At 43.4% G+C, this 27,333-nt stretch overlaps 4 protein-coding genes across 4 annotated transcripts; all 4 read right to left on the minus strand.

Annotated features, from left to right (window-relative positions):
- Positions 1-3,277: 3,277 nt before the first annotated feature.
- AOL_s00006g154 (uncharacterized protein) lies at positions 3,278-5,155 on the minus strand (the record flags this gene model as incomplete). Its single annotated transcript, XM_011119463.1, has 5 exons — positions 3,278-4,104; positions 4,180-4,480; positions 4,550-4,597; positions 4,680-4,823; positions 5,036-5,155. The coding sequence occupies 5 exons, from the start codon at positions 5,153-5,155 to the stop codon at positions 3,278-3,280; spliced, it is 1,440 nt and encodes a 479-aa protein (XP_011117765.1).
- A 3,140-nt stretch (positions 5,156-8,295) lies between these two features.
- On the minus strand, positions 8,296-10,249 carry AOL_s00006g155 (uncharacterized protein; the record flags this gene model as incomplete). Its single annotated transcript, XM_011119464.1, has 6 exons — positions 8,296-8,541; positions 8,600-9,200; positions 9,264-9,391; positions 9,453-9,620; positions 9,702-9,850; positions 9,946-10,249. The coding sequence occupies 6 exons, from the start codon at positions 10,247-10,249 to the stop codon at positions 8,296-8,298; spliced, it is 1,596 nt and encodes a 531-aa protein (XP_011117766.1).
- Positions 10,250-13,432: 3,183 nt separating this feature from the next.
- Positions 13,433-15,871, minus strand: AOL_s00006g156 (uncharacterized protein; the record flags this gene model as incomplete). The annotated part of the gene is made up of 1 exon (XM_011119465.1): positions 13,433-15,871. The coding sequence occupies one exon, from the start codon at positions 15,869-15,871 to the stop codon at positions 13,433-13,435; it is 2,439 nt and encodes an 812-aa protein (XP_011117767.1).
- An 8,744-nt stretch (positions 15,872-24,615) lies between these two features.
- AOL_s00006g157 (uncharacterized protein) lies at positions 24,616-26,343 on the minus strand (the record flags this gene model as incomplete). Its single annotated transcript, XM_011119466.1, has 2 exons — positions 24,616-26,261; positions 26,334-26,343. The coding sequence occupies 2 exons, from the start codon at positions 26,341-26,343 to the stop codon at positions 24,616-24,618; spliced, it is 1,656 nt and encodes a 551-aa protein (XP_011117768.1).
- Positions 26,344-27,333: the final 990 nt, after the last annotated feature.

Genomic DNA, 27,333 nt, shown 5'->3' on the forward strand with positions numbered 1-27,333 from the left:
AGAGAGATTTTTGTACAGCGCATTATCACATCGCAGGTTTCGGATTTTCAGGTGAACCACTTGTCTTTTTAAATTCAGCCACCATTTCCCAATTTAAAGCACGCCCCTCCCCGCCACCTAAGACCTTTTTGCGTGATATTGATTCCCCGGACCTTGGCTTCACACACACACGCACACCCCTTCATCACGAAATCCTAACCTAAAAAAGTTCAAGAGATTTTGGTGGGTTAGTTAATAGTCAGTTAAACCGTTAACCACGGTCTTTTCCAGCTATGGCCAGCTAAGTTAGCTGCATACAATCCGGCACCCAGACGCCACAAGAACTAGTTAGTTAGTCATGCATCCCGTATGGAGATCCAGATTCCTTTTCCCAAAGAAAAAAAAAAAAAACTTCAATCCCAAAAAGGATGAGGGGGGCCGAAAGTACACGTATAAAAAAAAAATACCAATTGACTAAATAAACCAAAAAAATGGAGATGAAATAGTACATAATCAGTTAAGACTATTACTACTATGTACTACTTATTACTACTAGTATCGTTAAAGAAATCTAGAAAAAAAGCCACCTAAGATCCACGCAATTATCTGGACGTTTTTTTTATGCCACCGACGGCACCGGGTGTTTTCACTGTTCATGATTCGATATACTCGCGAGGAACAAAGGGCGTGCATGCATCCACCTTTTTGAAGACAAAAAGAAGAGGTGGAGAAGTGAAGGATACGGGAATATCGGAATAGATAAACTGGAAACTCCCTTTCCCGAGAGTCCTCCGTTCTTGAACTGAATATTTCTTCTTCTTCGTCTTCGTCTTTCTTCATTTTATCTAATATACGTAGTACATACTTACATGTAATAGAGATAATAGCGGGTGAAGAAAAAGAAAAAAGAAAAGTTGATATCTTGTGAATTTATATTATGAATTTTGAGAATTAAGACTTCAAAACGGTATACAAGCTTCAACTCTTCCAAGCTTCCCTCTCTCGTCTACTGAAATCCCCCAAATGCAATGCACTCTCCCGGCGCGCGGAGAGAATCCGATAACCGATCTTCCGTTCTTCTTCTTCTTCTTTTTTTTCTCCTAAAAAAAGGGTAGAAATCCAGGTAGGTATCCCAAACCGACACTTAGACATAAACTCTTAAAATAAGTACGTATACAATGTATCATAGATTCCTTTTTTCTCGGAGTTCGCTTGTTTCCGAACGTCTAAGCTTGTCTTTCAACATCGGACCCTTTTTTTACTTCACTTCCCTTTCTCTCCCCGTTTAGGATGTTGAATAAGTAAAAAAAAGAGTATCATATCTTTACCGAGTGTGTTTGAATATCAGATGGTTCCAGGGCGGGGTCTCTGATAAATCCTATATTCGCGTGTGTATACTTATTACTTATCTTCTTTTCTTTCTTTCTTTAATTCACGGAGCTAGCTTCGTAATTAATTAATTACAAAGTGTATCAATGAAGACCCACGGGAACTGTATACCCACCGGGGGCATCTTCATTCCATTCACCAGTACACCCCGTGGGAACATCATGGATAATTATAACTACAGTACCGGCACGGGGAAGTAAAGGTCATCGCATTTCATATACAGTACTACAGGTCTAAATCTAGAGCAAACCGATACCTCTGATCTGATGTAACACATATACGCATTTTATAATTACCTATTATCCTGTCTCATAATTGACCTTCCCGTACCAATGCAAAAAGTCGATATTATATTTCCATAGCCTCGCGAATCGAAGCCGGTAAACCTATAGTTAATAGAAATCTAGCAATCAATATATTCCCTTGCAAACCGTTAAATGTATCTTTTCGAAACCGCACTAGCGTTGCAATGCATCTATGATCCCTTTTTTGCAATGTCATATGATCCGATTTACAATATATCATATTCGTGTATATTCTGGACGAGTAGAGCAAACCACCCCCTTCAAACGTGAACCACAAACAATACTCCTACGTAGTATACTACCGAGCATATATCATATTATCATACATACATCACCAATACATCAATACCAACAGCCTTCCCAGTTCCATACCTATCTCACGAACAAACGTTGCAACCTTCGAGGCACGGTTAAGTTACAATCATATAGCACCTGTGCAGCTGTGGAATAAGTCAAGTACCATCGCAGCTACAACAATCATGCAAATACAACCATAGCTAGCAAACCTCAGCCTTCTCAACCACAAACACTATACATACATACCATACCGACCGACTTCGATAATAATACGAATACTAATATACGATACAACGTTAACATGCGGGGCTAGCTTGCCGATCGATTCCCAGCATACATGCATACATGTTTCCTAAAAAACCAAACCAAACCAAACCACCCAATTCGGCACCCTTCACGTGTCTATATCAAAAGGGAGCTCGGGATGGCCATGGGTGTAGGGGGATGACCAGACTTGAGGAATGTGGATGCCTCAAGAGTCGAAATTCCTCAAATTCCCATCCCATCTGAAATCGCAATTCTAGATTTTTTCCCATTAAATAAGGTATCGACAATTCCATAATTATAAATATTAATTGTCCATCCCATCCCATCCCATCCCACCCTTCCTTCGGTCATCCTCGGGAATAGATATATACTTTATGTATGAGGTATGTGTGGAAAATAAGCTTACGAGCGGTAAGCGGTAAGCTGCAATATAGGTATATTGTGATCAATAGTATAGAATATCACATGTCCATTGCAACCCTAAATTAAATACATTCTAAATACTAAATGGGCCTTCTTGATTGATTGATTGATTGATGGTGTGTAAGTATATACGGTAGAACCCAGACAGTAAACAAATTTGGGAGAGGGGGGGATAATATAAGTAGCGCAATTCTTGATATTAACGCTATACATAATGTTCAATTTCCTTTCTTGCTGATGATAAAAAACCTGGTTATGCTGGACATTTACCACCCACCTTCCCTCATGCATGCGGTGTTAATAGACTTTTAAATAAAAGCGTAGATAAAACAGAAAACAATGCTGACGCGAACGAAAAATGTTGAGAGAAGAATATAAAAGTATGGGATAATATGGGGGAAGATATCGTTGCAGCCAGAAACCCCCAACGATCTGACCTCATACTCGCGATCAATGCAAGAATTAAAAGAAGAAGAAACTAGCCTGTTGGCGAATCCCAATTCCGCCCATACAGTCCTTAGACCCTCCTTCATATATTCTCATCTTATTTGAGTAGTAATATTCTGTATAAGTAAATAAAAAAAAAGTATTCTGTTAATGTTTTTTCTTCTTCTTTCTTACTCGTCATCCTGACAAAATCGACAGTAAAAATTACTACACCGCCCATCGGTCGCCGCCTCAGCGTTAGTTCTAAACGGACACTGATGTCCATAATAACATTTTTCATCTTCACAGAACCCTCTCTTCTTTAACTGCTGACAAGGTTTACTGCGTTCGATAATATACTTCAACGTCTTCACGTCCTCGGTGCTCAACTTGTATTTGTGAGAATAAGGACACGGTTGTTGGTAACACGCCCCGCGGAGGTAAAAGTTATTGCAAGCTCGCGGGTTTAGGTTTTTGATGTAGTTGACCCTCTCCGCGTCGGCGGAGGGCACCATTGTATGTTGGATCCCTCGCGGAGGGTTGTTACCGGAAGTTGAAGTTCCGGATCCTGAAATTGTGATTGTCTTCGATGTCTCGAGGGTAGGGCTGGAATTGTAATGAATACTAGTGGGACGGATCAACCCCGGTGGTGCAGATACTGCGGCGGAAGCATATGAGAACTTCTGCGGGGTGTCGTAGGTCACCGATCCTCCGTTACTACCGTTCACATGTCCGTTCAAGCTGCTGGTGGTCGGTGTTAAGATCGCAGGAGCCGAGACGGGTGAACCGTTAGTAATCTCGCTTTGTGAGTCCTTGGAGAAAAGGTCGTGGAGTTTTTGACTAGGGAGGTTCATAGATGCAATTTCACGGGCCATCTGTGGGCCTTCGAGGAGCCAGATTGGGTAATTAGGGTTGGTGGCGGTACATGTCTTCAAGAACGGGGCATATCCGTTATCATGACCGCCTCCGAAGAGGATTAGACGGCAACGTGGGTCTTTCAAATGGAACAAAAATTCTCCTAGACGAAAAAGAATTATGACATATTAGTCAAACCATAGTAGAAGACGAGATGACAGTAAGAGTTAGTAAATACCTCGAATTTTTGAATCAGCCATCTCCTTTCCATAACCAACGTCAATAAAATTAAGATGTTCGAGTCGTTGAGTAAATCCCATGAAGAACTGTTGTAAATCGCCTTGTTTGAGTATATTTGATTTGACTAAAGCCTTGGATAATCCGTCTAAATTGGCGAATACAAGGGCTCTGATTTCAAAATCTCCTTTGATACACAAGTCTTCACGATTGGAGCGGACGAGCTCGCGAATTTCTGAAAGTAGTAGCTCTGCGGCTTCGCTCCCACCTTCTTTCTTCTTCTTCAATAAATCTAGATGGAACTTTCAAGGCGTTAGTTTTGGTGGTGTTTATACAATAAAACCAAGAGTGGTGCTAAGGTTGAAGCTTACCAACATCCCATCTCCATCAATTAAGACTTGAATATAAGGGTAAGAATTCTAAGAGAAATATACCGTCAGCCCCGGATCCTTTTTCTTCTTTTCTTCCTTTTCCTTTTTGAAGAAGGGTTAAACCACTGACTAGCTTATCTTCAGCATCCCCAAATTGGGTTTTAAGATCCCTGATCTCTTTCTGCGAAAGACGAGCATAACTCTTCTCCCTCTCAAGGTCATCTTCATATCGTTCGAGTAATCCTGATAATTGTTCGTTTTGACGTAAAAGTTCCTAATAACTCCCCCCCCAAAAATATATTAGCCTTACAAGGTTCCACTAACTGATTTTTCTCTCTTTTCTTTCTCTCTCTCTCTCTCTCTCTCTTCTCTCCCTCATAAAAGATCTTCCACCAGGATATCACCACGTGCAAGAGTAAGAGATGTAGATAAAAGATACAGAGAAAAAGATAAAGCACGTGTTTAACAACGAAATATGCAACATACCATTATCAAGTCATCTTTTTTCCTTTCCGTTTCAGTTAACTCCTCAAAGCGACTTTTGTAAGTCTGCAGCAAAGCAAAGTTGGAAATCCCATGGACTCCACCATTCAACACCGTTGCCATCCTTGCTAAATTCTTGAAATGTAACTCCAAAAAAAAAGCTTTTTTCTCGAGAGAAAAGGGGAGAAAACAAAAGAGTCGAAGTCGAAACCCCTCCCTTCTTGGGTATTATTATTCTGATGGGTATTCAAGCTGGAATACCCGGGATGCTTAAATCGATGGAGGAGAAGGAGGGGGAGGGGGGGGAATGTTAACGTCGAAGTGAGGATCGAAAGAAGAAGAAGAAGAAGAGAGGTCAGACAGGTTCAAAAGTATTAAGACTAACTAGCCGTTCTCGTGGCTGCAGGGTTTGTTGTTCGTGTTGAAAGTTGCTTTGTTTGTTTCGTCAAGTTGAGCTTGAGCTCTCTTTCTCGGTCGAGGTACCGATGGTGTACCGTACCGTATGTAAGTACGTCAAGTCGCAGGAACGCCACGAACAGGATGTCGGTATCTTTTCCTTTATAAAAAAAAAAAAAAAAAAGAAATGAAGGATCAAAGAACCGTGTGTGTGTGTGAGTGTGGATACCCAGGTAATAAGTAAAAGTACTTATTAGATGTGGGGTTGGAATCTGGTTAGCTTGATTGATGCAGATCCTATCGATTCGTCAGTTCATTCGGCTCTCGATTCCGTTCTGCTCGAACCTAAACTGGGTAATTCACAGTTATGGTGTAGGACTGACTATAGCACAGCACAGCACATAGCAGACAGAGTAGACAGAGTACAATATAGGAACAGGGTACCACAAAGTGGAGGGGTGCACATACCAACTAACAGAGCCTCGCCAGGATCATGTATGTGTATGTGTATGTATGTACTTATGTATGTATGTGTGTGTCAGAAGCCTCCACCATGCAGCCAGCCAGCAAGCCTGATTAACCCCACGATTGGATTGATTGTATTCGATATTCACCTCCCCAAAAAAATCCAAAAATAAAAAGGGATAATGGAGAAAACGCAGGATAGAAAGAGATCAGAGAGGGAGTGTAAGAGCGTGAGAGTATGAGAGAACGAGAGAGAGGGGGGAAGGAGAGAGAGAGAGAGGAGGGGCTAGTGGTAGATTATATAATGCAGTTGAATGAATGAAACTCGTTAACTATTTTCTAATTCTATCGAAGGGGCGATATCCTGCCTGCTTCACTTCCAACTCGACCTATTTTATTTTTAAATTTTAAAGTGGATGTTTTATTCAGCCTTCCCTTTTGCAATAAAAAAGGACTTAAGATACTTCCAGGCCCTTATTTTTTATTTTTTTATTTTATTTTTTTACTTTTATTTTTACTTTTATTTTCTTCTTCTTCTTCTTCTTTATGTTATTATATATTTTGTGACAGAAGGCTCGATGGATTCGCACATGAGAATTATCGAGGCGTCTATAATATCTGCACTGACACGGCACAACCCACACGCGTCGTCTCCGCGAGAACTCCAAATCCAGACAGACAGACAGACCAGCTCTCGGAGATATCCATTCCTTCCAGCCTTGTATCCCTCTAAACATTCTATTCTATTCTATTCGAAAGTAAAAAGTTAAAGTGTCTAAGAAAGTGCACTTTGATTCATTTGCCAAGCCCTTTAGTCGGTGATCACATACATAACTGTAATCCCCTTTCTCTGTTCTCTGTTCTCTCGAATACCTTCAGAAGTTGGAGACAGACCAGAATACAGATCCCAACATCTTCGACACTTTCGAGACTAATCACATCACATGTTCACGGCGCCAAAAAAACCTATGTAGAACTAGAACCCCCCTCCCGGATTTTTGTTATAAAAGGTATTATAACCCTGTCGAATTCCGGCGTTTATACTATAACCCCCATCTACTAGACCAGTAATTGCAATGGTGCTATTTACGGCACAACTTCCCTTTCCCTCCAAATAAATTAAAAAATCTCCAAATTCAAAAAGAAAGGAAGAAGGTAAACCGACCAACCAATCAAGTTAACATCCGATACCCGAATCTATTTTTCTCTCTCTAAAAGCTAAGAATCAAAATATCCCCCCCAAAAAAGCACCTTCGTGGTACAGTCTACTATAGAAGCATGTCATGTAGAGCACAAATGTCATGCATCTCGCGTTATCGGATACATTCCCACCTATCACCCATCGTGCACTGTTCTGAACATTCCGGAACCGGTTTTACAATATTTCCGGGGTGACACATCTTTTTTAAACCACTTGGTTGAGACCCTCTTTCTTTCTTTCTTTATCGACTCGTCCTTTGATCTTAGACATAATTAACAAATTTAAACTAGTGGCGGTTGTGGGTGTGAATGTATGTGTATAAGTAGTACGTATAATAATTGTTTCAAACAATATATAGAAGAGAGGCGGAGGCACAGCAGCAGTAGCAGCAACATCAGTTATCGGTTATCACTATCAGTAGCACTAGCAATCGTAACGACGACATATTCTATCCCACAGTAACATATAAAAAATCAAAGCGGAATCAAAAGAAGAAAGGGAAAAAAAAAGGCACGACATGATGTTTCCTCTCCAATGACTCCCTTGAAAATGAAACAAAAAAGAAAGAAAAAAAGGCAGTACGTGTGAGGGGTGGTTAGCTTATAAGCGCGCGGTGGCATCGAGTAGAGTAAAATAAAAAAAGTGGCGGTGAATGTAAATAGCCAGGGGATATTGAGGTTAAGCGCTAGGGCGGCACCCAGGGGAAAGTCGAGGGGAGGAAGAGGAAACTTGGGGTTTGAAAGCAGAGCGAGCTTAAAGGTACAATGCAAAAGGTAATTTTTGTAAGCGTGGAACGAGCAAGTACAGTAAAACAATATTTCATCCGTGTAGTAATCCCATGAGTATCATCATTAAAAACAGAGGGAAAAAAAAAAAAAAAAAAAAAAAACAGTACAGATCAGGCGTTAGGGGCATTATCACAAATCAATTGTGGGGTGAGGGGTTAGTGGTGTATTCAACAAAGAGAAACAGAACTGAAGTTTTTCGTAACTGTGCTGGATTATCCCATCTTAGGTCTCCCATATGGGACTCGTCCTGCAAGGCGTATATGCTAAACGCCGAAAGAATTCACAAATACCCCCCCGGGCCGGTGTCTAAAAAGCAACCGAGGGGCACGCAAACGTAAAAGCGACTAAATGTATTACTGCTTTAATGCAGCACATCATTTAATCTCCCGAAAAGAACAGACGGCAAAGTCGTCTCACATGGCCATCGTGAATGAAAATGTAGAGCTGCTCGGCAACGCCGGAGCTAATGGTTTTGTGACCTTGCTGAAGTGGTGCTGCGAGGTCTTCTCAGGGTTCGGTGAATGCTCCACTTCGAAGTTGCTGGGTATCATTTCATGCTTGAACTCATCGCCCCAGCCGACGCGATGTGCCAGTTCCGTAACGATATCATCGCATTGGTCGCCAATCAGTTCCACATCAAATTCTATATGGTGGACAGGCTATAACAAGGGTTAGTTAGCACAAATTCATGCATGCGTAATTAAGGGTTGGACATACCTCTCGAGAGATGTATATCTGCGGCACGTTCGCAGGTAAGAACGCAGGGACCTCGGACACGGGTGCAACTTTCAAACTCGTTCCAATGCAAATCAGAAGGTCAACCTTGGCTCTATCGTGGTCAACGATTCGGTGGAAGCGGTCTGGGAGTTGTTCTCCAAAAAAGATGATATCAGGCTTCATCACTCCAATATCAGCTTCCAAGGCCCAATCCTCCTCGTCGCTGCTGTCGTCATTGTACTTGTTCTTCCTGCTTTTCGGTGCCGCAGTACCCCTCTTTCTCTTCTTTCCAACCTGTTGCTTTGCCACCTCGGCTTCGACACACTTTGGACACTTCGCTATCTTCCCGGCTCGCAAGTCGTCATATATCTCTTCTCCGGAAACCTGAAACTTGCACTTAACGCAAGAGGCCGTCGCAAACGATCCATGGCACTGAACCAACTTGTCGGGTGAAACGCCAGCCAATTGTTCGATATTGTCGATGTTTTGGGTGTAGTTACGTAGAAGCTTGCCTTTTCGCTGGAGGAGCTCGATGAAAGCATGGGTGGGTGAGAACTTGCTGGTGGTCGGAAGGATATCCTTGGCTATAGAGTAGAAGATACTAGAAACGGCCCGGTATATTAGCAAAATAGAAGCTATAAGGGTACAGGGCAATCGAACATACGAAGGATCCTCTTTGAAGATCTGGATATCGAAGACCTCTTGAGGATCGCTCAACCCAAGACCTTCAAGACGAGAGTAGAGACCGCTGCCTTTGCTTCTGAAATCCGGAATACCCAAGCTCGTAGAAATCTATCAACTGCTTGTTAGCATATACTCCATATTGCTTTGATCCAAAACGATTTTAACATACTCCAGCACCGGTCAAAACCATGATGTTGCTCGAGCTCTGAATTAACTCCACAACGTCATCGACCGAATTGACATGGGACAGCTTCAGCCTCTTCGCCATCTCCCGTTGCATCATAAGCCCCAGCAGAGTAAAGTAAGCAGAATCTAAGCTCCCTTCCAAGAATGCCGGCTGCGGTGTCCCCGATCAAAATTAGCCCTTGACTCCAATACACAACGTGACTCTCCCCTCTGCCCGAATCATCTATCATACCGGTCGTAGCCCGAAGGCCGTTAGGAGCTTCTTGGCGGTGATGGATCCATTCGATACCGTCTGGTCGACGAAAGCCCTGCTTCCGACTCTCCGTAGTAAGTCCTTGTAGTATTGACATTCCTCTGGTGTGCAAAATTCGGCGCCTGATCCTGATTTTTAAATAAGGTTGTGATACAAGAAATCGTTAGATATGCTGAACCAACTCCACAAATATGTAGGTAAAGAAGGCAAGAAATTTGCTTACCGTCATCCGACCCGTCCTTCATTTCTGCACCAATCATATCCTCGTACAAGCTCTGGTCCTCCCAATCGCTCGACTCGGCTTCGCTACCTTCGACATCTGGAACTACTTCCGGTTCATCTTCGTCGGTTGAAGACCCGTCATCTTCGTCGGATAGAGCCGATGACAAGCCTCGTAATTCGGGAGGTAAGAAATCGTCGTCGGCAAATTGGGCGTGCGACATCGCGACAAGGTCCAGTGCCGAAGGGGTGGGTTTGGCCGGCGACTGGCGAAGCGTCGATTTCGGTGTTAGGGCCGTGCTTTCCATCTCGATTGGCAAATGTTTTTGTAAATAGTAATAAGACAATTTCGAAAAAGCCAGAGGTAGCGATTTAGAGAAAGGATGAGCCGACCAAAGCGGGATGGTTCCGAGATTTAAAGTCCAGAGGAAAAAGTCGAATGGAAAATAAAAAGGGTATCGAGGGAGCGAAGGCCTTTAAGAAGAAGAAGAAGAAGAAAGAAAGAAAGAAAACAGCCGCTGAGAGAAGGAAAGGATGGTAGACGGACGTCGAGAAAGAGGGATTGAAAGCAGGCTGTAGAAGAAGTAGAAGAAGAAGAGCGAGAGCGAAATGTTAGACACGGGCCGGGAGTTTGTTCAATTCAGTTCAGCATGCGAGTTATAAAATGAGATGTTACCAGGGAACGAGCGAATAAGATTGGCCGAATTGGGCAAAACGACAAGCAGAAAGAACTGGAGCCGGGATGATTGATGTTGTACCACCTTTGTCTCGATACGTATGTACATGTATGGGATGTATGATACACCAGATAACGGATGCTCTAGGATTGTGACCAGGCGTCCAGTGCCCCGATGATGTCAGGTCAGGCAAGGGGAGGAGGAGGAAGAAGGGGAAGCGAAAATGAATACGATGGGATGAAGAGGGGCGAGCAAGAGAATTCCAGTCGAGGAAGAGCTGGAAGAAGAAGAAGGAGGAGGAGAAGGGAAGGAGGATGAAGAGGATGAAGAGGACGAAGAAGTGTGAGAGTTGAAGTTGGACATAAAATTGCAAAGCAAAGTTAGAATTACCAAGCTAGTACAAGTCCAAGTAGATAATCCCTTTGTTTAGGCCCAACGTTACATATAAAATCTCGTACATATCCGCACGTACATTTACATGCACAATTGGACCTAGCTAAGTACCTAAATTACCTAAGTAACTAGTACACCCTTCCAAGACCGGCAAATATGGTGATAATGCGTACGGTGCAGCAGCTCAGGCAAATATTAATGAAATCAATTAATCAATCAATCAATTCCAAGCTCACTGGGCCGGCCTTGTGAAAGGTGAGACAGCGAACCCGCAAGGAAGCATGGATATACCCGACATGGGCAGACCGCCACCAGAGGGGAGGGGGGGGAAGAGTACATGGAATAATAACAATGACGGTAATATACGGGAAGAATTGACGGGAAGGCGTAAAAGGAGGAGCACGAGCAGGAGAAGGAGGAGGGTTAAATTGAGCTCGAAAGGGAATGCATGTCCAACATACCGTGGTCCCGAGGAGAGGCTTATATCGATGATATCTTATGATTTGATTTGATTATGGTAACCGTCCACGTCCGTCAGCTCCAGCTCGATCGCGGGTGGGTGGTACGCGAGCGTGAGTGTGAGTGATTGTGTGAATGTGTGTGGGTGTAAGTACGAGGTCGAGGGTGAATGTGTATCCGTTATATTATCTCCATCCGGGTTGAACGTGGTCAGGTAATAATATTCTATAAGATCAATCAATTTTAATATTTTACCAAATATCGTTCAGCTGGCCGGGCTAGCGCGAGTTAAGTCGGACAAGTCGAACAAAAGTCGAACAAACAAATTAAACAAGTTAAACAAGCTAAAACTCAAACCAGAAGATCTGATCTGATATTATATTATATATTGTTTAAAGAGTAAAAGCTTGTCGCCGAATAGGAACAAACCGCGACCGATATGTAAGTACATGCATGTTGCGCTGTCCGCCATAGTTTTAGTTCTAAGCCTCCCCAAACCCATCGCGATGCTTTCCTTGGCATCATCCATCACGCGACTGTTCATGCCATACTATATACTATATAGTACTATAGATCTATTACCACCAGATTAAGTACTTAATTCATTAACACGCTTCCATTCCTTCCGATTTATTTCTATAATCTAGATACAAAATAAATAAAAATTACTACTGAAAAAGGTCTTAGATTCGATCTAATTTGATTGAGATATCGATCTCAATTTGTACCAATCCGTCAACACCAAACGTACTATACAAGACCCACCACCGGCTTAGCTTAGTCATCCACATCTCCATCTCTCCCATGGCCACGTGATATCGTATCGTATTCAAACTTCACTTCTTATTATAACAAGTTCATATCATACCAATCATTCACTTTTAAAAACATCATAAAACAAATCCAAATAGAATCATATCTTATCGTATCATATAATATCATATCATATCACATCACATCACATCATACACGCCATAAACTAGAATCGAACCCAAGACAATATAACTGTCAGCAGCCGTGTTGCCAACCAAAAAAATCCCATCCCATCCATCCGAACTTACCTTTTTTACCCGCGATAAGCGCCCAACCGCCGTCTTTCACCTCCCAAAAGTTTAAACTTCCCAAATATAATCCACCGTCGGTCATCCCTCCCGATCGATCGTGTTCCCTCCAAAAAAAACCGTCTCCTGTCGGTTCATGCTTCAATGTCGTTCGGCCGTCCTCCAGGACAGCTGACCTTTAATCCCACTCCGTATGAACAAATCCTCCCATCCAACACTTGCACTTGCAATGTAATTTTATCTCAATCATGCACCTTCGATTTATAATTAACAAAGCTAGATGATTCCAGTCCGGAGCGAGGATCCTTCCCTCTCGACCATGATGGCGAATGTCAACCCGTCATGAAAGACTATCTCGCCTGCCTCAAGAAGGTCCGCGGAAACAACGACCCGGAGTGTCGGATGCTTGCTAAGGCCTATCTCAAATGCCGAATGGATCAGTACTTCACCCCTTTCCCCCAATTTACAAACTTCAAATCTTGAATTTATATATATAATAATATAGACTAACATATATCTTCTTTCTTTCTTCCTTTCTTTTCTAGCAATCTCATGGCGAGAGACTCGTTCAAGAACCTTGGGTTTCAAGACGAAAAAGGCAAATCCAATATATCACCATCTGAAAAGTCGTGATATCGATATATTCATGCATCTTCACTGTATATTTTTTTTACCAAAAAGTTGTCTACGATATATAAAAAGGAAGACGACAAGTGTACCATAAACCACCAAAACTCCATTCCATTAATAATAGCATAAAAAAAAAGTGGAGCTGCTTTTAAGGCGCCATATCTCTATCTACAATAATGATGGTTTGTGTGGTGATAAAACCTCGAAATGCAGAGAGTGATCCTAACTTCGTCTTCCTCAAAAAAAAAAAAAATCCAAAACCCAATTAAATTTACCTTCCCATCGCAGGATTCAACAAACCCGGAGTCCTGATACCTTCTCCGTTTTTCCCCAAAAGAACTTCTTTAATCCCCACAGCCTCCAGATCATCCCGATTCTCACTCCAAACTTTCAACAAGTCATTCGACTCCTTCGGCTTAACCCCTACATCCGCAGTTCCAATGGTAATATGCATAATCTCATTCCCGCACTCATGTCCCTTATCGTCCACCAAGCTTGCCACGATAGCCATGATCCTATTATCCCAAACGACCCTCTCAAGATTAACCTCCAACTCATCCATATCCTTACCGTGTGGAGTTTCCTGTCGGAGTTTCTCGTAATGATCCCACAACTCGGCTTGTTTCTTGAAGTTAATGCGGTGGGCCATGGTGATATGGAAAGTCGGCTGAACTCGTCGCGAGTTCTTCAATTGCATGTAGAACTGCTTGAATTCCGCCGGTTTTGATGTAAACGCTTGATCGAGGGCGACATTGATTATGGGAGCCCGGAGACGGATTTCGTAGTACTCGACGGCAGGTTGCTTTTGCTTTCCTCCAACTTTGGGCTGAACAACCGCCTTCTCCTTTTGAGGCTGCTTCTGGTGAGAAGGACCGGATTTCCCAATAACATGCTTGAAATCAACTGTGTAGTCGGAAAGAGCCCATTGATTAGCCTCGTCGAGGTCATCAGCAGACGGCATCTCTTCACCCAGCAAGTAGGGGTAATGTTCGTGCAATTTGGCAACAACCGTCTCCAAATTCTCCCTCGATTCTGCTAATGGGTCAAGATCGATGACTAGATCGAACTGGCTGTCAGGACCCGAATCCATGTCCAATGCCTGGAATCGCTTGATGAATCCTTCCATGATGCCAACTATCTCTTGCTTGTCACCAGTTCCGGAGTGGATAGTCTGATGGTTGTCTCCTCGATCGAAAATACGCTGCTGATTCTTCTCTCTGATTTTCGACACAACATCTTCTCCCGGCTTGTAGTGGACGTAGTGCAAAGCAACATACTCGACATCTGGGTTGTTTTTGCTGATATCTCTGAAAAGCTGATCACGCTCGCGCTTTTGGTGGTTATTCCTGTCAGCGATACAGATTGGATGATCGTTTAGCGCGGTAAGAATTGCATGAGCAAAAGCTTCTGGTTTCCCTCTCTTGACGCTGATGTTGTCGTTCTGGACATGTCCAAAACCGAAGAGCTTAACCAAACCGAGGGCAACTGTAGTTTTTCCACATCCAATGGTGGCAATAGGAACCAAGACGACGGATTTAGCTTTACCATCTTCCCCAGAAGCTTCCTCAGCCTTGACAATCTCATGACCGGAGGTACCGATCGAAGCCAAGAAACCGTCTCTCATCGCGATAATGCCGTGATTAAGTTGGAATGCCTTCCCGATCGCTGGATCCTTTCGTAGTTGTTCTCTGGCGTATGCGATGTATTTCTCAGTGATTTGCTTGTGTTTCCTGACCTTGGGTTGTTTGCCTGAAATAATAGCCTTGGTTACCTCTCTCCACTGTCGGTACATAAGGTAAGGCTCCTCAAACTTGTATTTGAAGAACCAGTCGTGCCACTCTGGATCATTGGGACCGTGCCGAGCCTTGCATCGAATGACAAACCCTTCAACAGCTCTTCCGTTCCATTCTCCAGATTCTCCTACACCTTCTAGAAACTCCCTCAATTCCGAAACGGTCTCCTTCTCAAAGACTTCGATCTTCTTAAACCCCCAATCGTCCGCAAAAGCATGCACCTGCGGTCCAGACCATGTCGCAAAGACCGGAAGATTCAAATTGATACCATGAAGGTACAACCCGGCGTCATCTCCTTCGTATGCTAAAATATGCTCTTCGAAAGAGTCATCACAAAGCTCTGCCACAGCCGTGACATTCGCATTATACAAGAATTTGGCAAGTTGATTTCTCGTCTTGCCTATCCTCTTCAATTGATGTTCAACCCACGAATCTCCGACTAAGGAGTGGGATTTCGAAGCATCACCTCTGGGACCCGTCGAGTGCTTACTGCAGACTAACAGAGTACCATCCGGCAATCCGGAAATAAAAATGATACACCCATTCTCCTTCATGGTAACTTCATAGGGAGCCTTGGTATTCTTTTCAATCCACGACCATTTCGTCTGTTCTACCTCATCGATATTGAAAAACTTATCATAACCTCTGGTAACAATCATACTATTCCCTCCAACGGACTTAAGCGTGAACAATCCCCTAGCTTTGGTTGGGAGATCACGTTTTTTATAATCCCAATCTTGGAATTTCCAACTATGAACGGATAACTTGGAGTTTTCGACCTCATACTCGGATTTTCTGCAGGAGAACGCAGCTTTTCTACCACGTTTGGAACCGTCGTTTAGGGTTTTGATGAGTTCGTTGACTTCGTTTTGGTCTTGCTCCTGGTAGGGAGCACCGTATCGTTCGGTGACGGACATCTCGGCGTTTTCGAGATCAAGTGGTACTTGAGATTCTGGGACTTCGCGATTGATCCAATGCGGTGATGGCGAAGTGTGTATGGATGATGTTTGAGGTGATATTATTATTATTTGTCCCGGGTAACGTACTTTGTGTATGTAATCGGTCAAGGTGGGGTTGTTATGGTTATAGTGGTGATTGTGGTGGGGGTAGTTGTGGCAACGACAGTGAGAAGTTGCAGTTGTTTGTTTGAACTTCAGACTCGAGATATAATATCGTCTGATTGATAGCTTCGTGAGCTGATGCTGATATACACTAGTATAATAACGATGTGGTAATGAACAAACGGAACGAAGTCCAAGTAATGGAGACAGGAGGCGTGATGTAGATTGAAGTAACATAATATATATACTTAGTTGGATCGTTCAGCTTATCTTATACTTATTAGATACAACCGGTGAAACAGAGCTGACGCCTCAGGCCTCAGATTGTATGACTCTTCTCAGGTAGCCTCTGAGGTATGCCAGTTACCTCCGCTAACCTTCAATGTTAGCTTAGGAACGGCTCACCATCGGCGGATACAATGGCAATTGGATTCAAAAAAAAAAAAAAAAGAGAGAGAGAGAGAGATTGTCCAATGCAAAGTGGAAAAGCCTGTGCGCAGTACCTGAAACTTTGAACCTATCTCCCTCAGGCTTTTGTTGCTGAAATTTACAGGCCCCAATGCGTCATGCCTGTTCAACGTGGAAGACCTCGAGGTCATCCATGTGTTGTGTTACCCAAAGAGGTAAGTTTGTGGATATCTTGGCATCCCCGCATTGTGAGAGGCTCTCACACGGTGAGTCAACACCATATTCGCAGCACGTATGGGGATGCTGGTGCACAGGGCAGAATCAGACTGAGGCACAATGATTCATTCAAGGCGAATCCCCAGGCGGCGGGAAGGCAGGAACCGTTCAGAACCTCTTTTCTTTCACGAGCTTGTATCTTTTACTCAGATGGTTGATCCTGTGAATCTCGCGTTCCCGAAAGGAACTCTTCCACAGCACCGGGTTTTCATGTTCTCGCATCTCGATCTCGACCGGTATTATAATTTGAGCCTCATTGTGCAGCATCACATGTCAGATCCCAAGCTATGCGGTCCACCTGGTCCACCCACCACCAAATTCAAAATAGATACCTATCCTCACCTACCTCAGCAAAATAAGAAGTAAAATAAATAAAATAAAATAGCAGGAAGAACAACTACCAAAGCAGGTTTCCTAACAAACCCCCTTCTTTCAAATGACCAATTTCTCCCTACACCAAAGGATTACACAGTAATCGATTCGGTCGCCAAAAAAAAAAAAAGGCGATATCGGTCGATCCCATGCAGCGTCCCCATGCACGACATGAGCTGCCATTGTGCTAGTGTCATGTATGTCCTGATGTATGTGCGTGAACATGCAGCTGACCCCGCCTTTTTGGGTTTTTCCCAATTAACTTGCTTTATCGATAGTGAGAAAAAAAAACCGAGCCTATCGAACGCTGCCTTTCGTCTGAACTTTGGGTTGGACAGAAAAATATTAGCTGATCGATATCGATCGTGAACGTGGGTTTATTACTCACATAAACCGTCTTTTTTGCTACACCAAGCGGAAGTGAAGTGAAGTGTAACAGAGAGTACTCTAGAGTCTTCTGTTTTATCGTTAAGAAGCTATGATATGTACATGTTGGAGATATTCTTTTCGAGAAGTTGCAGTTGCTTAGATGACGCTATCTACCGAGAGACAAAGGTTTTATCTGGATCAAGATGGCACTCCCTTTCAGCCCCTTTCACGACTCCTTCAAGGAATATACGGACTAAGTAAGAAAAAATATCGCCATCTTCTCGCTTACCACAAGCTAGTTAGTCAGGTCTTGGATCCGAGCTAGCTAGCTAGCGGGGTATGTCAAGTATGCACCCAAAGGCTACTAAACCGTGTTCGACGGTGGTAAACGAATAACAAGGCATTCCATTCCAGCTTACCTCATCCCGACCCAGAAACTTAACTGCGGCGGAAGGAAATAAGAAGAGACAGGAGCACACGAGGTCCCATTGCATATGATCGGCATATGATAGGGGTCTGGAATGTCGCTTTCGGGATCTTCCTCGCAGACGGTTTTTTTAGTTCCTTTTCCTTTTTGGGGGGGATTAGATAGGTATTCCTCAGCCCCTCAGCCGGATACTCTCACCCGGCAGATTCGATTCGGGATGTTTAGGAAAGAAGCATCACAAAAACAAGATATTACGAAGACAGTGCAGAACCATGAATGAGGAGTATTTCTAAGCTACTTCTGACTTCCCTACCTACTTACTTACTAAGTAGTTACCTACTAGGCCTAGGTTGTGAAAAGCGAGTGAGCAGAGTGGGGGGAAGCTAGAAAAGGACTAAAATAATCCTCGATAATACTACAGCCCCCCTGGTAATATTAATTAATAGTATAAGTTATTACAATTATAATCCAAGTTATCCGACAGAACCCCGCTTGCTTCCTTGCTTGTTTGATCGCAGTTTGTCGCAATAGAAGAGAAAGAAAGAAAAAGAACAGGAATATTTGCGACTTGGGAACTAAAAAAGGCCCACTAAAGAAACCCATGATAAGATAATAATTAATTATAATCCCGGGCTCTGCATAACTCGAGCTCCGGCGCTCTCGCCTCGCTACCAATACAGAGGTTTGAGGAATAAAAAAATATAGCCGTGTATGTGAGAGGGTGTCGTCGTCGTCGTCCTTTAGCGCTACGACGACGTGCATGCGCATGCATATAATATATGTACATGTACATACACATACATATGCATCTTGGAAGGATGTACAGTACCGCTCCACTTGCAATTAATGATTATCGCCCAGGGGAGTTCGGAACGGTTAGCGGGTGAGATCGACGACTTCTTCTCCCGTGCGGTTTCCCTTAGCTTTCATGCGCAGCGGGGTGAACATATACTTTACTACATGATCGTTATCTTCATCCCTGGTAACTACCAACTACCTACCTACTAACGTTAACTTACTAGCCTCGACTCGGACACTGTTGCATGTTGCATTCTTTCTTGAACGTCATCTTTCCTGAAGTCTTGAAAGTAAACGAACATGATAGGTTGGAGATTAGGATATATAGCGAGACGTACCTTGTGAATATTAATTGAAATGGAACCGAGTCGCTAGGTTGGTTATATCACCGGTCATCCGCCACACTTTAGTTCGAATACTCCAACGGGAATTCGGGAAGTACCCCTCAGACTCTTCAGAAGTACCTCAGAAGTACCCCTCACGTCCCCTCCCATCATCTTCATCCTCTCCCCTCGCTTCATACATGTACATACACACATTGCATTACTCCTCCAGCCTTGGTAAAGCCCCATGTCTTACGGTACCCACTCACACACACACACACACACACACCCCTTACCTTGACATCTCTCCCTTCTAAAAAAGAATTTCGCTATGAAGCTCGCAAAGAGGAGAGAACAGGAAAAAGAAACTGGAAAAGAAATCTCCTAAAAAAGATCGGACGATCCATATTTCCTTATTCCTTTTCCAACATGCCCCATGCGAACTGCATGCGAAGGAAAAACAGGGAATAGCTCCAGGAGAGGGAGTGTAGTCGTCGATCCTATAGATATCGCTCACCCCGGTCCCCTTTTTCCTATTATCTTCTTGACCCCTCGGGCCTTAGCTCGGTAGCCTTGCATCAAGATTCAGTTATCGGTAACGAAGCTTCCTGTGTTAACTTCCCATAGCCCCAGCTGCCTTCTCGGCTTCCCACCCAGCTAGCTAGCTAGTAGTCGCTCTACCTAATTATTCCTTCTCACCCCTTTCCTTTCCTTTGCTTCCCTCCGCGAGGAATATGGTAAAGAGAAGGGGGAAAAAAACGCAACTTTCCGTCCTAGCCACATTCTTACATTTTGAAGATTATCTAGACATGGGAGGGTGGGCCTTATCACGTCTCGCGGTCTCGTCACGCACACCCGTTTTTGGATCCTCTTTTTTTTTAGGAGAGAGCATATGGTTTACTTCAGCCCACAATAATGATGTAGACCTTTCTCCACTTTTTCTGTCTTTGTAACCCCGTTAGTGAGAGTAAGCTATACCCACCACCCGGAGACGGGCGGATGCCATTTCTTGCGACAGCGATGGCGCTATTTGAAAGCTGTCATATTTGAAAGAAGCTTGGACTACCGTGGCGCTTTGTCTTTCGGCCGTCCCCACAAAAAAAGAAGTGATATGGATGGGTATTATAGTTTGGTCTCGAAGTTATAGATTCGAATAAGCACGAATGACGCTAGTAGTGTACTATATCATAGCGGATTTTACACAAAAATAGACCTCGAGGTACGTACCTATTCATCATGATATCCACCGATCTCATAGATACATACATACATACATACATACATTTCTCCTCCCCTTTCCCTGGGTTCAGATTATACATCCATACATTAAATATGTACATACACACACACACCGCATGACCTGTAGGAAACTTCCTGACTCATAATGTTGCATATTCACCTAGCCCTCTTTTCTTCCACCATGATATTGTGGAGAAGTTCGGCTTTGTGGCTTTTTTCCTCATATTGTAAAGATTGGCATCGTTCGATCCCGAGTTAACTTTTACCACTATACATACGTACCTATCTTTTGTAAAAACCCGGTGGGTTTGATTATGGTTATTGTTATAATTACATTATATGGAGAGAGAAGAAAAAAAATGATATCGCGATCGAGTCGATCTATCATCACAAGATATGGTTTCAAGAGCTCTGCTGGTGTCGATTATACCCCGAATAGTCTGACTTCCTGAAAAAGTAGATGGTGATAGATGCAACAGGTACGATAAATAGAAATCAAATACGGTAAGAAACCCCGTCTATCAAGATCATAGATATTTAGAAGAGGTGAAAGAAAGACCCTTTAACCGTCCTACCCGCGGCCGCGAACGAAAAAGTCAACAGGAGGATATGATCTTCGAACCCTTTCGTGATCACAGCCTCATGGCACTTCTTCGGCTTCTAAGCATCCCGTTGTATGTACCTACCTACCTACCTACGTTCTAGATACCCACTTTGACTTTGGATCGAGTGATAAACCTGCGCCTGTACGAATGGTTGGTTGGTTTGGTTTGGTTTTTTCTTTCCCCAGGAAAAAAAAGGTAGTAAAACATGGTAAAAGAAAAGGACGGAAGCTAAGCCTGAAAGAAGGTTCATGCAAGACGCAGTTTCCCGTTTGCCTTCGTAATATGTATGGTCCGTATAATATATCTGTATGTAATGTAATGTAATATCTTAGGCGAGCAAATCAAAAGGTGTAAAAGAAGGTCTTGGGAGGGGGGAAGTTCGAGAAACGGTCTTAAGAGGATGATATCATGGCCCATGCATGCCTAAGATACTAAGTACTTATCCTTTCGCTGCCTGCCTGCCGTGCTGGGGAGTACGTTCGGCATGCGCATGCAACAAGGCGCATGGAGATTCGAATCGACCTGGACGTCCTGTACCCATGCGGGAAAAAATACAACGGTCAACGCAAAAAAGTGTATAGACAGACACCCCATGTGTCGACGTCGGTATATTTTTCCAAGTTTTGGATTATTATTATTCATAAGAAAAAGTCTCCTGAATATTAATAACTACCTGGAAGCGAATACGATGTCATTTTCTTCCACCTGGATAGTGAACAAAAAAAACCGTTAGAATATTCCGTCCGTCAACCGAGCGAAAAAGTAACTTCCCATAGTTCGCAAGAAGAGGAGGAGGAGGAGGAGGAGGAGGAGAAGTGAGAAGAAGAAAAAACAAAAAGAGATGGTTGCATGCATGGGGACATGGATGCAACGACATAAGACATGGTCCACATGTTCTATTCGAACCGTCTACAGCCCACCAAACAGTCTCCACTTTTTCCCACCGCTACCACACAAACAACAACAACAACAAAAAGCCACGAAAATACCAAGTTTATATTCTGTACCGTAGACATGTTTGCTAGAATGTAGTGCACACACACACACACACACACCTCCAGCTTACCCCCAGTTATCTACGGAGGATTTTCGAGTCTGTGCGTGCGGGTCTCCACAGCGAGTCGTTCAAGGATCTAGGGTATCTATCCCATGTACTTGTCGATGAGATGGGCATTTTGCTTTTCACTTTTAATTTATCTTACTTCCTTTGTAGATGGGTATGTTTTTGTTTTTTTAGGAGTGTGTCATGAAGTATTTCCGTATGAGGATATCATGTGGAATTATTTTTCTTACTTTCTTACTTACTTTGGGGGGTTTGATACGTCCTAAGTAGATAAGTATATATTTTTATATTGCGATGATCGTAAGTTAGATGTACCCGCGACCCGACCGTCATGATATCGCAAGCGCGAAGTTGCGATTTTTTCCCTATCTATCGGACTTTAGCTAACTCCCCTGGTTTTTTTCTTCTTCCTCTTCTTCTTGTTATTGCGTTTCGACTTTCGCGATCGATCTATCGGAGACGTTCTTGTCTAGAACCGGTTTGAAGAATATTTATAAGCCGCATATAATAATAATATACTCCAAATAGCAAAAAAAAAGAGGCACCAGAAACACCCTCATGATCAACTTTACTAAGTATATATTCCTTACTCATCTCATCTCATCTCGTGCCTGACATACAATATAATCTCTAGCTTCCTAACGACTCCTTTCGTAACGTTCTCAGGAACGAAAAAAAATCCAAAGCGTAAACTATACTTTTCCAAAAGCGAATCCAAAAAAAAAAAGAAGGCCTATCAAAAGATCAGTCGAAGAGGTCAAGTGCGTATATGTAATGTAATGTACGTAAAATAGCGGGTACCTTACTTCCAGCTACCCAGCTTTAATCTTTGGATTCCTTTATTCTAACTAGCTAGCCTTGCGTCTTGCAGGAAGCATGCATATGCATCGTGACCACTTTTGGTAAACTCCTTCACTTTTTTTGGTGGCTTAGGTTGGTTAAAGATCGTTTCGATCGATCTGTGGTATCACGGAACAGGAATTTTTAGGATATAGGTGTATTGTTCTTTCAATGATAGTTTATATGAGATTGAATCATACAAGCAAGGCATATGGCGCGGTTCGCGGGATAGGACATGAATTAATTGCGCGTACAGTTTTAAAACATGAGTAGTACCAGTAGTTATAAAACTCCAATATTCACAGCCGTAATAATTTTCTTCTTCTTCTTCTTCAAAATTAAAAAAGAAAAATAGGTTTTAATTCCTTTCGGATTATCTTGTGATAAAGGTATAGAGTCTTTGATACGCAAGTTGTATTGCTACTTTCATACATATATTCCAAAATAGATGAGAATAAATTTAAGCAGGATCTGAGATGAATCTACCCCCCTGAAACCGTTCCGGTTCCCCCCATCCATGGCACAGCAGCTACTACAACAACAGTAGTAGATATTGAAAGACAAAAAAGTGGAGCGTGACGCGTTGACGAGGGAGGCGCGGATATAGTGGACGCAAGAAAAAAAAAACAATATTCTGTTAGGATAGGATATATGACTCTTTAAAATGTCCTTCCCGAACACACCCCCCCCCGGGTGGTGGTTATTGGTACACATGAGAAGTTGAAGTTGTGGGAATCGATCATTCGATTCAGGATTCAAAAAACTTTTATATTAAGGAATTTATGCAAAAGGCCGTGATGATATGACGTATTGCTATCTAGCAGGACTACCTAGCTTCCCGGCCTCCCCTGCTGATACCAAGATCACGGCGGGATATGAAACGATATCGAGTCAAAGTCGTTAATCGAAGGATTTAATGTTTTCATTCGAAAAAAATGGGAAAAGAACATAGAATCTGGCGAAGCTATACGACTAGACTAAGTAGTTTTTACAAAAGAAATATAAAAAGTTATAAGTCAAAAATACGATAGGATTGATTAATAGAGATAGATACCAGCGAACTAAAAAAAATAAAAAAAATAAAAAACGATACAACCAAAAGTTAGACTGTGCCTACTACCAGAAAGAAAGAGAAAAAAAAACGTAGCTATTACGTGAAACTAGAAATCGTAAGGAATATAATCAAATTAAAAAAAAACTAAACGTTGTGGGATATTTCCTGTAAAAAAAAGCTTAGGACGTATACATATTGCGCATCTTATCGTAGAATCCCCTCCCCACCAAAAAGCCATAAAAAAAAAACCTGCCCCATCGATACAAAAGAAGAATTTAGAAAAAAGGATTCATGATATGTCATAGAGAGTGTGGTAAAAAGTTGGAGAATAAAAGTAAAAATACCATATTAGAAGAAGCAAAGAGATTAGCAGAAAGGGAAAAAAAAGAGCTATTTCCAAACAATATTGGCCACCGCTTTATCTGGGGCCTGCTGAGGTGTATCTGAGAAAGGAAAAAGGAAGCCAAAGAAAAGAGACTAAATAACTAGGACTGTTGGTAAAATTCTCAGAATATTCGCCGATACATTATGCATTCCTTCCCCAAGTACATGTATATAGTTCAAATACCACCAGCTTCGAGAAAGATAAAATAAAATGAGAAAATGATATACATCAAATATCGTGGCACACTGCGAGTATAAGGAAAGAAAAAGGAAAGAAGTCGTCAACCTGTATCCCAAAACTATCGAAAACCGGCATTCAATAAGATGAAACCACAGAGAAAGAAAAAAGTGAACCGTGTATAATATGCGCCGTACCGTATGAAGAAACAGTTAAGGAGAGTAAAGAAACCAGTTGCGTAGGGAACATAATTTCTGTCGTTTCTTAGGAGACGTCCATACCGAATTCATCTTCCTCCTTGAAAGCAAGGCTACCGCTCATGTCAGCGGAGCCGGTATTGTGCCAGAATTGCTGGTTGTTGATAGGGAGGCCGCCGTGGTCGGCTTGTCCGTTGAGAGGAGCACCTGCAAGGTCAGTGAATCCGGGGACGCGAAGTCCGGAGCCGTGTCCTCGGGAGTATCTAAATGGCTCGGTGCCGGCAACACCACTTTCGACAGCAGTGATCAACTCAGCTTCCATGCGCTTCATCTCATCGTTTTTGGTGATGGGGAAGGGCTGTCCGAGTGATTCGAGTTTCTGTTGCATCTCTTTCTCCTGCTTGATTTTTTGGTACAGGGCCCACATCAAATCTTTAGTCCACCCGACAGCTCCGTTGAGAATGTCACCTTTGTTAGGAACTCTGTCCTTCTCCTCGAGAGGGATAGAAAGGGCGGTTGCTCCAACCCCGCTGGCACGTCTTCCAAGACCGCCGGCAAGCATAGAGGTAGCTCTTGGGGGGCTAACACCGTGAAGTCCCGGAGAAAGCGGTGTGTTATTCTGGAGGTGTTTTCTAACCTTCTCGTCTTCAAGACGATGTTGAGGGACGAGGAAGGAGAGTTCTTGGATACGTTCGTTAATGTTATCACGTCGTCGACGTTCAACAAGGTTATGAGATTCACGTCGTCGTCGTCTCTTGGCTTCCTGGCTTTGCTGGCTCGGGCTCATTCCGTCAACTTTGGTGGGCAGTGAGGCATGCTTGCCGCCGAGGATGTCAGATATTTGACGGTGACCAGCGGAGCCTGGTCCCGGAGATGACATTGGGGATTCGATATAGGACAAGGAGCCCGGTGTACCATCCCAGGTGCCAGACAAGGACTTCTGGTGTCCATGTCGGCCCATGTGAGAGTTTTGGATTGGCTGCGCTTGCATGCCTGATTCTGTAGTATTGAGTGAGAGACTGCCCTGCCTGGGGTTCTGAGGAACTGTATTCTTGCTAGAACCAGCTCGCTCAATATCGGGTCTTGCCTTACGTTTATTTTTGGCCATCATCATATCACTGAAAGAAGTGCCATGAACATCTGCGGAAGACGACATGATAGTAGGAGATGGATTATAAGAAGATGGGGTCTCTATCTGCTGCGTCTGGATATGGTGGCGGAACTGAGGAAATCCTCGAACGAATGGTGATTGGATGGGCGCATCCTCTGGAGTATGCGAGTACATGGTGTTCATATTGGATGCCAACTGAAGATTTTGGCCTCCCAGGCTTGCTGGTAGGTTGTCCATGTCGTTAGGGTTGAACGCATTTCCCATATGCCCACCTTGGAACCCATAGGAGGTTCCAAGGGAATCCAAAAGCTCATCGTCAGTGATAGCGGAGCCGGAAAATTGTTGGATATTGTTATTGTTGTTGCTGAACATGAGTCCGCTCTGTTGATTCATGGAGAGCTCGGATGGGTCGATACCAAAGCCTGCCGAGCCACCGAAGCCGGAGAAGTCGTTGTGAACAAATCGACCGTTCTGCTGGTCGCCATGTTCGTCCTTTATGAAATGCTGAGAGTTTTCCATGGTTGTTGCCTTTTGCGGTTCTGGACCGAGATCTGCTTCAAAATCAAAAAGAAAAGGATCCGTACGGGTACTTGCGTTTACGCCTGGGAATTACATTGTCAGTATATGCAAGATGCCGTGCAGCCTCGCCTTGCAGGTATTTAGGAGCGCCTTACTCAATGGCATAGCGAGCCTTTAGGGCGGTAATCTTGGATATATAGAGAGTTAAGTTGGGAGAGCTTTCAGCCTTGCTGAACGTCGAAGGAAAGCAGGCTTTATATAAAGATATGAAGCCTGTTAGGATGGGGGTGGGGCTGGTTGCGTGTGTTGTGTAGATAGCAGAACCTCCTCGCGGGGTAGTTTAGCTTAGTCGAAGGAATTGACGACAAAACAGTCGAAGCGCCCAAGGATTGATTGCTTTAAGAGGATGCTGTGTATATATACCAGGGATAACAGGTTGTACGAACTCGACGGAACAGTCGTGCAGGCAGCAGACAGGCGGTTGGGAAGAGGCTGGATTGGCGTACTGGCGATTGATTGTGCGAGACAGCGATATGGTGAAGGTTCGAAACGAGCAAGATAGATGAATGAGACAGTTTCCAGAGCGAAAATATAGGTAACTACTTAGGCAGATAGGTAGATAGAGGAAGGAGAGGCTCAAACGGGACCCGGCGATGGGAGGAGGTCGAGTACTCTTTATATATGTCCCCGTCCACGGTAGTGTGCCTACAGAAACACAGCTGACCCGGACATTCTTTCTGTTCAGTGGGGCTGGCTCATCCTAACGGGAAGAGCGTAGTATGGTAGAGTATAGTATAAAAGGGTATTTTTGTAGGATAGAAATCCGTATGTAGCGGTATACAAGATAGTAAGGAAATTAATTAGGATGGATGGATGGGTGGATGGGGGAGGGAATGGGGCTGCAGGTGACGGGAGGTCAAGAGGAGGTCGAGGTCGAGGTTGAGGGAGGGAGGGAGGGACAGAGGAGTAAGAAGAAAAGCCCTACTGAGGTCTGGTACATGTACATGTACTTCTTCTTCTTCAACCTTCTTCTTCTTCTCCTCACAGGCTGTTGCCGAAAGATGGGACGAATTCGATTTCAGAGGACAAAAAGGCGGAAACAACCACAAACCACAAAACCACAGTCCATTAGAGTTTCTCGAGAGGAGTTTACAG

This window comes from Orbilia oligospora (assembly GCF_000225545.1).
Source record: "Orbilia oligospora ATCC 24927 unplaced genomic scaffold scaffold00006, whole genome shotgun sequence".
Classification (NCBI taxonomy): domain Eukaryota; kingdom Fungi; phylum Ascomycota; class Orbiliomycetes; order Orbiliales; family Orbiliaceae; genus Orbilia; species Orbilia oligospora.